This window comes from Brassica oleracea, chromosome C3, assembly GCF_000695525.1.
Source record: "Brassica oleracea var. oleracea cultivar TO1000 chromosome C3, BOL, whole genome shotgun sequence".
NCBI classification, from domain to species: Eukaryota; Viridiplantae; Streptophyta; class Magnoliopsida; order Brassicales; family Brassicaceae; genus Brassica; species Brassica oleracea.
Genome location: NC_027750.1, coordinates 15927328 through 15938109, shown reverse-complemented (window position 1 = coordinate 15938109; position 10782 = coordinate 15927328). Strand labels below are relative to the sequence as shown.

The window sequence follows — 10782 nt, the reverse complement described above, 5'->3', positions numbered from 1 at the left end:
AAAAAAAAGAGTAGAATTGACTGAAAAGAGCATGGCATTTACCGCAAAAGATACTCAATGCAAAAAGATGATGATAAATCTCAATGAATGCAAGACAATTCAAACAACTTGAGGTTTGTCAAAGTAGGATAATATTACCTCCAAATGGTTGTTAGTAGTAGCATTCACCGGTTTGGAAGACTTTCGAGGTGAACCATTAGCATGAGCCAGACGACTCACACCACCAATCTTAAGCTTCATTCTCTTCCTTTCACCGAAATCAGTTGCCTCTCTCTGCAGAGAATCATTGTTTCCTGTTTGGGAATCAGGCCTGGATATACAGTGGCTAAGACTAAACTCTTTCCTTCTAGGGTTAGTATCAAATGCGGGTATATCATCACTTGGTATGAAAAGATTGAATCCTTCAGTGCGAGGACGACGAGGAATGAGGCTGCGTTTCTTCCTCACGGTATTCTTCAAAGCATCAAAATGAGAACCACCACCATTATCGCCCATTGTAGAGTATACAGAGAGGCCAAGGTGGGAACACTGAGAAGCATTAGAACAATCAAGTAAATAGAGGGATCACAAAGAGAGAAGCTTTCAAATGATCAGAAGCCCAGATCAAAAACTGAAAACACACACAGAGACGAGAAGTAAACACTCCTAAAGGCGAATCAACACAATATTAGATGAATTGAACCCAATACACAAATGACCGCGTACTGAGAAGCATGACATGCAATGAGATCACAAAGAGAGAAGCTTTGGTTACGAGAATTGAAATCCAACGAGTGTAACACCAGATCAAACTGATAAACACAAGACGAGAGCTAAACATTAATACACGCGAATACGATCTCTAGAGGATCAACACAATATTCGAAGAATTGAACCCAATATCAAATGATCGAATCAAAATCAAACGAAAGGCTGTCCCGTGAAGAGTATGAACACACAGAAATAAACAAACTTGACGACAAACAGATACGATTCATCTCAGGAAACAATCAACCGCAGAGAATACCTAGATCGCCGAATCAGGAGGATAGAGAAGATGACGATGATGATGATGATGATGAAAGGAAGCCCGATAAGTAGGATTTGGAGAAAAGAGGGAGGATTGAATCCAGGGAGAATTAGGGTTAGGGCAAGAGACGGGAGAGGAAGAAGAGAAGGAGAAGTAAAGAGGGGAGAGAGTAATAATCTCCTCATCCTTCACCATTTGTTGTGCTATTTCAACACCCATCCAAAAAAGGGATAAAATGGAAAAATAAAATCTAAAGATCCCTTTTCTATCGGTTACATAAGGGTTTGTTTTTTGCCTTTCCCTCCCCCCCTCTTTCGACAGATGTTGACTCGGTGAGCCGACCCATTTCGTAACTCGACTCTCTCGTTTGTTGTCTCCTTCTTTCTCTCCTCTGCTGCGTTTATTTTGGGGGTTTTTAGACCTCTTGGTGCGCATGTTAAGAAGGTTATTTCCGGTGTGCATGTTAGCCCATCCCGCCTTACTGTCATGTCCCTCACTGTCACGTGTTCTCCTTCCACTTGATGCATTACAAAAGAATAACGAAAAAAAAAAAAACAATTACAAAATAAGATGATGTCTTGTGCATCATGGTTTGGTAATCTAGGACTGGATACAATTACTAGTTATTCATCACATTGGTTTGTTAATCTGGAACTGGATACAATTACTGGCTATCCATCATCTTATACTCGTTATTTGTTTCGCATCCTTGGTTATCTAAGGCTTTTGTTACTTATACGAGGTTCTTTTTTTATTTTATTTTTACTAATCTTATCTGAGGTTCATACGTCCCTTTTATTTGAATCAATTCAGACGTTAAAAAAAAATAATAATAATGCTGCATATATCATGGTTTTGTACCAATCTCGGTATTTTAGTTACTCGTTGTTGTTAAGCCGAGTATCAAATTACATAATTTAGATATTTGTACGTGTAATACAATGTAGTAACAAATATGAAAATAGTTACTCCGCTTAATATTACATGTTAATTGTCAAAAGAAAACATTTTTGTTGTTGCAAGAAGTAAATTATGTTGGTACATCGAGAGATTCATGTTTTTGTTCATTCTTCTTCTTTATAATATACATAAATACTTCGTTTATAATAAATGTCATGTTCTTTCTTAGTAAGTTAATAAAATAAATTTTCATATCCATTTCTAGTAGAATATTATTTATCAAATACTTTTAAATATTCGGAAGTACTTGCAAGTAGCATTTAACGGATTGGAAGAAACAACTTAATTTTGAGCAAGTATTCGAAATAGTAAATACTCATTTTCAACAAGTCAAGTACCAAGTCCAAATTTTCCTTACTCATATAAGGCAAATTAAGTATCAAATATATCAGAAATATGCTTGACTTAGGGTGAAGCCATAAGACTCAAATTAGAGTTGGATCTTCTGAATTTTAAGACTACTTCAAAAGCTTTTCGGCTTTTTATGTAGAAATAGTAATAATAAGCAGTGAAGATTTTTATAGAGTTTATAGAATGTATAAATATTTTTCAAAATTATATTGATGAAAATAGTTTCATAAATATTGGTAGAAAGTCAAAAAAATATTTTTATTTTTTATTTGTTAGCCATCAGTTTAAAGGTTTCTTTCTCTTTAACGTCTTATATTCTATTTTAAATTTATATATCTATTAGTCTATGTCAAACCCTAGTTAACGTGTTAGTATTATTTATAATTTGATAAATTATAATTGACGTAGAAATAAGAATAATTGATGTAAATTTATTTACTTCAATATGTATATTCTTAGAAAATTTTGAAACAGTGAAATTATTATAATTAGGTAAAAAAAGGTCAACCTAGTTGAAAACTTAAATAGTTTACATAATTGCGCTTATCTAGCAAATTAATCAGAAATTATTTTAATGTTGTTTCCAAATATCGATTCTTTACATTTCTTTTTTTTTAATGGCTAAGGAAATTACTAATTTAAATAAAGATTAGAGATATACCTTATTTATACAAAGTTAATTTCTTAGACATTTATAGTTTATATATGAGGTAATTTGAGCATCTGAATATAATATGCTAAATATAGTTTAATTTAGGATTTTATGATTTCTTCCAAACTCCTTGGCACTTGTTCATATGCATTGTAGTATTGGGTTTAATCGTACAGTTTTCAGTTTTATTGGTCAATATTTAGTATCATCTAACTGCATAAGCAAGTCAATGCTATTGTTCTCCTAACCTAAGCTAGTTAATGTTGTTTTTTGGTAATCATGTAACTGCATAGTTGGTGCATTGGTGGTCATATATTAGTTTTCAATATAATTGCTATTTTAAGATAATAGATTTTTATCCATGGTTTTAAATTGCAGGATGATTTTTGGTTCAGTTGTTTCGGTTTAAAAGCAACATAAAAGTTTTGGTTCAAATTTTAAAATTTACATTTATTAGCCTATAAATTATGTGTTTGTATATATTTTTTTTTGTCATCTTTTTGTATATATCTTTTCGGTAATTTTTTTTTCTTTTAGTATAATATAATACAAAAGAGATTGAAGATGATATGCATATTTAATTAGTATTGATATTTTAAAGAAGAGGACTCACTTTTTCATTATTGCAATGTAACAATGTTATGGATTGGCGATTTCAAAATTAAATTGAATATTAAATTTAATTTATCCTTACCTACATTTATATCATAGTCTAAAGAATAATACAGTTATACAATTCATTTTTATCATCATTATGGGGTTTTATATGTAATCCTAAGATAATTTTTTATTAAAACATAATAATTTTATATATGTGAAAATTTTGAATTTTTTATTAATTTTATTTATATTTACAACATTATATATATAAGATATGGTTAGCAAATTTATGACAATTAATAGGCTTAGTATAAAGGTTATTAATTCAGTATTGTTAATGATGGGTTACATATAGATTTACATTTGGATTGCAGCTACGTTTCCTTTTGAGTTTCTAGTTTATTTGTTGATCTGACACAACAAATAAGGTTTTGATTTACCAATGATTTAAAATCATTTAAATTGTGTTTCATGCTTCTACTCTGTTTGTATTTTTGACATGTCAAAGCTAATGATCATTTATACTGATCAAGGAGTATCAAATCTTCAGACACTAAAGATATAAATGAGACGTAAAGTTACTTGTTACCATGCGAATTTTATAACTCAAATATTTAAAAATAACTGAGAAATATAATTGATTCCAAGTGTCATTTCTCAGTTGTATTATTGATATAGATGTTTAGATTTTTGGTGTTAAGTTTTTAACAATTTTTTTTTCTTTTGAATACTAAATATTTTTAGCAGAATATAAATATTTAAATGACTAATGCCCATCTGTCTATTACATTTAATCTATTAAAATAATATTATTTAAAAAATAAATAAATATTAAAAGCTACGGTTTTCGAAAATATTTATACGTATAAGCAGGGGCGGTACTACATGTATGAAGGAGGGGCAACTGCCCCCAGTCAAATTAATAAATTATTCTATAATTACTTAATTTTATATATAATGCGCACATTAAGATTTCAAAATTTTCCCCCACGCGGTTTTTAATTTCCCTCGTGTGTGTATTTTTTTTCATTTTAGTTCCTTAAGTTATTTGTTTAAACTAAAATCTTGATCAAAATTATGTAGTATATATAAAAAAAAAATAGAATGCAAGTTTATAGTAACTCTCGTATTCTTTCTTAGTAAGTAAATAAAATAAACTCATGTATCCATTTATAGTAGTACAGTATCATTAATCAAATAATTTTAGATACTCAGAAATATTGCAAGTAACTCGTAAGTATATTTGTAAGTAGCAAATAATAAATCAGAACAAATAACTCAATTTTAGCAAGTACTCAAAATAGAAAATACTTGTTTTCAACAAGTCAAGTACCAAGCCCAAATTTTTATTTCTAGTACAAGGCTAATTAAGTATCAAATATATCTAAAATACCAAGTGCACGACTCGAATCCAACACTATTAGTGCATAGTGGTTTAGGGTGAAGTCATAAGACTCAAATTAGAGTTGAATCGTTTGGATTTTAAGAATAGTGCAAAAAAAATTCCTCTTTATATATAGAAATAGTTATATTCTTTTGGGTAATATCCTGAATAGTAAGAGTCTAACTTGAAATATACTGTTTAGATTTGATATATATATATATATATATAACTGAAAACCTATAGATTATCTGGTGCTCTTTTCATAACAAGTTTTTTTTCGCTTTTATGACTATTTTAAAACGTTTAGCATAACTCATATTCTTAAGTTCACCAACTCTTTAACTAAAAAGGCTAAACCACAAAGTATATTGATTTTTCCATGTAAATTATAAATGATGGGATACAATTTCTTTTTAGTACATATTTATTATATATCAAAACTTAATTTAATAAAATAAGTACTCGATAAAAAACAATTGGATATATATGGGCAAATTTTAACAAATTTTTATTAAGACAGTATTAGAAGTTAACACTTGGTGATATATATATTTTCATGCATATTGTTTTTTAGATTACCTGATGATATGTTTTGCTTGTGCATAATATTTTTAGACTACTTGATGACATATCCAGGGAATTTTTTTTCAAAAGTTTTGTTAGTAAAGACATTGTAGGAGTGAAAAAACAATTACAAAACAAGATTGATGATATATATATATATATATATATATTTCATGCATATTTTTTTAGATTACTTGATGACTAGGTGTTTTGCCCACGTATGCGGAAATAATTATTTTTTTATCAATGGACATAATCATTTTATAAATATTTATTATTACATATATTATCACAAATGAATATATCTCTCATAGCTATAGTTAATGTTTCTAAACATTATTTACACATTGTTTGAGTTTTATCCGTAAAATAAGTCGAGATTTTTTAACAAAGCAAATATTCTTGAAGTGAACCAACACTTATTGAACACGTTGAAAAGAAACATTATGGGGTTTGTTTGAGTTTGAAAATTTCAAAAGTGATTATGTGGACATGTTATTTTATTATTTTGGACAGTAGAACATTAAACAACTGTGGTGTTAATTTTAATATTATGTGGACACAAATACAAAATATAAATTTTGCAATTTAACCTGATCGAAATTGTAAATAATTCGTCATCATAAAAAAAATATTTATAGAAGAATATATTTCTCGTTTTATATAATAATAATAAACCAAAAAGATAAAAAGATAGGTTGTATAAATATTAATTGAATGAAAAAGAAATTCAATTATATATTATCATTATCTAGAAATAATTTATTATGTTATTATCCAAAATTAATAAAAATAAATAAAGATAAATAATTGATAATAAATATAATTAATTATTCATTAAGAGTATAAATAATATTAACCAGTTTAACTTTTAACGTGAGAGCTCGAATGAAAAAAATGACTTCGCAAATTATTGTATAGATAAATAGATATGTTTTGCTCATGCATAACTTTTTAAGTGTCGCATAGTTTGAGTAGGCTGAGGCACAACTTACTTTTTTTTTTGAAACAAGAAGCACAACTTATAGAGTTGAAAATTACAACAGCATAGTTTGAGTAGGCTGAGGCACAACTTACTTTTTTTTTTGAAACAAGAAGTACAACTTATAGAGTTGAAAATTACAACAAATTTTATGTGGTGCCACCGGGACAACAATGAAAGATATGCAATGGTGTTATGTAGATGATTCATGGAAGGAAAAAGATAAAATTTTCTGGACAAGGATGTTTTCATTCATAAGGAATTCAACTGTCAAAATCATGGGGGTTGATGAATATACGACGAAGCTCGTCTTTATATGTGAAACTTTGATTTAGGCTATCGATTGCATGATGATTAACAAAGNGGGGGGTTCTACAACACCATCTTGGATTTCTGAAACGGTGTCTAGGCCGAATATGCTACTTACAAATTTAAAAAGTGTTCTTATTTTTTTTTTTGGAATATTTTCTTATCTAATAGCGTTAGGATTAGTAAGCAAAGCCTAATGATATAAGTAGTAAAGCCATCTCAGTAATCAAACACATATATGGGCTTTCCATGACCCATTATTTGATCAATCATATATAAACTTCGACAAGTCGGCGAAACTCCTCCGGAGAAATCATATTTATCGCCGGGAAACAAACACGAAGCCCTAAAATCGCTTAGGGTGAAAAATCAAAGTCATGTCTATTATTCGGAACTCTACGAGGTTTCGCGGCGGAGACAACTCAGAAGATGCCGATGTAGATAACATTGATTTTATAGAAAACGAAGAGGATGAAGAAGACGTTGACAACGGTGGTGAGGAGGAGGACGAGATCGATCCACTAGACGCATTCATGGAGGGAATCCACGAGGAGGTGAAGGCTGCTCCACCTCCTAAGCCAAAGGAGAAAGTGGAGAGGTACAAGGACGACGAAGACGACGATCATGTCGTGAGTTTCCTCAAGGCGAAGAAGGATTTGGGGCTCACGCTAGCTGCGGACGCGCTTAACGCAGGTTACAACTCCGACGAGGAGGTGTATGCTGCAGCTAAGGCAGTAGATGCTGGGATGCTGGAGTACGATTCCGATGATAATCCGATTGTTGTGGATAAAAGGAAGATCGAACCGATTCAAGCGCTTGATCATAGTTCAATTGATTACGAACCGATCAATAAGGACTTCTACGAGGAGGTTGAATCAATAGCCAGTAAGTCTTACTTGCTTTACTATTATCCAATTCCAAATTGAGTTTCTTTGTGTGTTAGATTGACTCGTCTTTGTCCAGGTATGAGTGAACAAGAAGCTTTGGATTATCGTAAGAGTTTGGGGATTCGTGTGTCCGGATTTGATGTTCCTAGGGCAGTAAAGACCTTTGAGGATTGTGGGTTTTCCTCACAGATCATGAGTGCTATCAAGAAACAAGCTTATGAAAAACCCACTACCATCCAGTGTCAAGCCTTACCGATTGTGCTCTCTGGTCGAGATGTTATTGGCATAGCCAAAACTGGTTCAGGGAAGACCGCAGCTTTTGTTCTTCCCATGATTGTTCATATCATGGACCAGCCGGAGCTTCAGAGAGAAGAAGGTCCTATTGGTGTCATATGTGCCCCAACCAGAGAGCTGGCGCATCAGATATTCTTGGAAGCTAAGAAATTCTCGAAAGCGTATGGCCTACGAGTCTCAGCTGTGTATGGTGGAATGGGGAAACACGAACAGTTGAAAGAACTCAAGGCGGGATGCGAGATAGTTGTTGCTACTCCTGGAAGGTTAATAGATATGCTTAAGATGAAGGCTTTGACAATGATGAGAGCCTCGTATTTGGTTCTTGACGAGGCTGATCGTATGTTTGACCTCGGTTTTGAGCCGCAAGTGAGGTCTATCGTTGGCCAGATTCGTCCAGATCGCCAGACTTTACTCTTTTCAGCCACTATGCCTTGGAAAGTTGAAAAGTTAGCTAGGGAGATCCTTTCGGATCCTATTAGAGTCACTGTTGGTGAAGCTGGGATGGCCAATGAGGATATTACACAGGTTGTCAATGTGATACCATCAGATGCTGACAAACTCCCTTGGCTACTTGAGAAGCTACCTGGAATGATTGATGAAGGTGATGTATTGGTTTTCGCGTCTAAAAAAGCCACGGTTGATGAGATCGAAGCGCAGCTGACTCTGAACGGTTTTAAAGTTGCTGCCCTTCACGGTGATAAAGACCAAGCATCACGAATGGAAACGTTGCAGAAGTTCAAATCTGGAATCTACCATGTCCTAGTTGCCACCGATGTTGCTGCCCGAGGGCTCGACATCAAATCGCTCAAGATAGTGGTTAACTACGACACTGCTAAAGACATGGACATGCATGTACATCGTATTGGTAGAACAGGTCGTGCTGGTGACAAAGATGGGGTTGCCTACACACTTGTTACGCAGAGAGAGGCTAGATTTGCTGGTGAATTGATTAACATTCTGGTTGCTGCTGGTCAGAATGTGCCTCCAGAACTCATGGATCTCGCCATGAAGGTAATATTAACAGCTCCTTTTCATTGACATCATTCTATTGATATATGCAATAAATATCATTGCTTCTATCTTTCAGCATGCTATTATCGCTCATCTTACTAGCTCCAATATGATTGTTATTTTGTATAAAACGAAAACATGATTGTTGAGTGAAATTTACCTTTGCAAATCAATAGGATGGACGATTCAAGTCCAAGCGTGACGGAAGAAAAGGAGGTAAGCATACTTTAGCTATATTCATTCTTATGCATTCTGCGGACGGAAACCTTTGATTAGATTTGGATCCAAAAGGGAAAAGACTGTGATCAATGTTTTACTTTGTGCATGCGTTTTGTCAAGTGAATTTAGCCAATCCATCCAAAAACATGCGCATGATCTCTAAAACTCTTGTTACATAGGTGGGAAGAAAGGTGGAGGACGAGGTGGTGGAAATAGAGGAGTACGAGGAGTTGATTTCGGTCTTGGTATTGGATTTAACTCAGAATCAAGTGGGACATCGTCTCAAGCTGCACCAAGTAGAAAGGGGGTGATCAGTTCTGTGAGAACCGGAGTAATGGCCCAATTCAAGAATAGCTTTGTAGCTGCTACGCCATCAAGCCAACAAAGCCAAGCTTATCCAAACAAGAGACCAGCCCTTACGGGATTTGTCTCAGGTGGGACCATTGGTGGGAACATGGGTAGGGCTCAAACTCAAACTCAAACTCCCCCAGTAGCAACTAGTCATAACTCCAGTCAAAAGAATCCACAGAGGTTTTTTTCTTTTTTGGTTGCACTGTTTTCTTGTAAGGTTTGATTTATTATCTTTAGTGTTAGGCTGACATTATTTGATTCCTACTGTTGCAGTTCTGAAGATCGGTCAAGAGAGAGGAAAAGGAAATCCGGATGGGATAATTGATTAGCTATATCCCTTCTTGTTTCAGCTCTCGAATATCTTGTAAAGGTCACACACGTATTGTTTAGTAGCTACGAGAGAATTATACAGAAGATAGAAACTTGAAAACTTTGTGTTGCAAATGAGGTGATGAAAAGTATTCAAATTACAAAAGCATTAATACATCAAGATTCACTTTGGAGTTTTTTCTAATACAAAGAAGTAATAAAGCAGGTTTCACATGTCTTGAAGCAAAGTGACGGACATGATCTCGATTGGTGCTTTTGGTTGATAATGCTCATCTATCTCAACCTCCTCGATCTCCTTAACAACGTCTTGTCCCTTCACAACTCGACCAAAGACTGTCAATTTCTCATTGAGGTCTGTGATCTGAGAAGATACAATGAAAAACTCAAATCCTCCTTGCTCGTTTTTAGCTTTAGGGGTCCCCACCATGTATTCTTCGTGTTTTAAACTGCAGCATCAAGACAGAGATGGAAAGAGTTTCCATAATCAGCCAAAAACCAAAAAGCCTCCATATTTTTATTTGCTAACTATGTAACCTGGTATGAAGACTATTCTTTTGGAGAACCCAATCTTTGACAGCATCGAACTGAGCAGAGTGGCCAGCTTGAATGACAGAATGCTTTACAACTCTACTGAATAAGAAACCTTTGAAATACCCATCTTGACTGACAAAACACAACACATACTATATAAGAAGTTGTGTTAAGAAAAAAATGGAAGAAAATACAGTATGAAGTTATTGCTTACGATAAGTTGATGAATTCGTCAACAACGTTGGGAGCAGCATCCTTGAACAGTTCAATGGTCACTGAACCTTTGCCAGTATCCAAGGTCTAGAGTCCAACAGAGGAAAAGATAGATTAAAAACAAAGAGAAGAAAT

General features: G+C 33.4%; 3 protein-coding genes across 6 annotated transcripts in view; 1 reads left to right on the top strand and 2 right to left on the bottom strand.

Annotated features, from left to right (window-relative positions):
* Positions 1-1376, bottom strand: part of LOC106328665 — a 3431-nt gene extending 2055 nt beyond the window's left edge. For both annotated transcript variants that reach the window (XM_013767150.1, XM_013767151.1), the window contains exons 1-2: positions 1007-1376; positions 139-528 (exon numbers count right to left, since the gene is read on the bottom strand). In XM_013767150.1, coding sequence (XP_013622604.1) covers positions 139-495 — 357 coding nt within the window. In that variant the 5' untranslated portion in view covers positions 496-528; positions 1007-1376. The remainder of the gene's footprint in view (positions 1-138; positions 529-1006) is intronic.
* A 5700-nt stretch (positions 1377-7076) lies between these two features.
* Positions 7077-10055, top strand: LOC106334839 (DEAD-box ATP-dependent RNA helicase 24). Of its 2 annotated transcripts, none has more exons than XM_013773217.1 (5): positions 7077-7696; positions 7775-9003; positions 9180-9219; positions 9402-9680; positions 9847-10055. In XM_013773217.1, exons 1-5 carry the CDS (start codon positions 7189-7191, stop codon positions 9900-9902), a joined length of 2112 nt encoding a protein of 703 aa, XP_013628671.1. In that variant the 5' UTR covers positions 7077-7188; the 3' UTR covers positions 9903-10055. The 2 variants fall into 2 exon arrangements, with proteins under 2 accessions (XP_013628671.1, XP_013628670.1); XM_013773216.1 differs by having other exon boundaries at positions 9402-9753.
* Positions 9987-10782, bottom strand: part of LOC106334842 (peptidyl-prolyl cis-trans isomerase CYP21-3, mitochondrial) — a 1637-nt gene continuing 841 nt past the window's right edge. For both annotated transcript variants that reach the window (XM_013773219.1, XM_013773220.1), the window contains exons 5-7: positions 10649-10734; positions 10438-10566; positions 9987-10349 (exon numbers count right to left, since the gene is read on the bottom strand). In XM_013773219.1, coding sequence (XP_013628673.1) covers positions 10112-10349; positions 10438-10566; positions 10649-10734 — 453 coding nt within the window. In that variant the 3' untranslated portion in view covers positions 9987-10111. The remainder of the gene's footprint in view (positions 10350-10437; positions 10567-10648; positions 10735-10782) is intronic.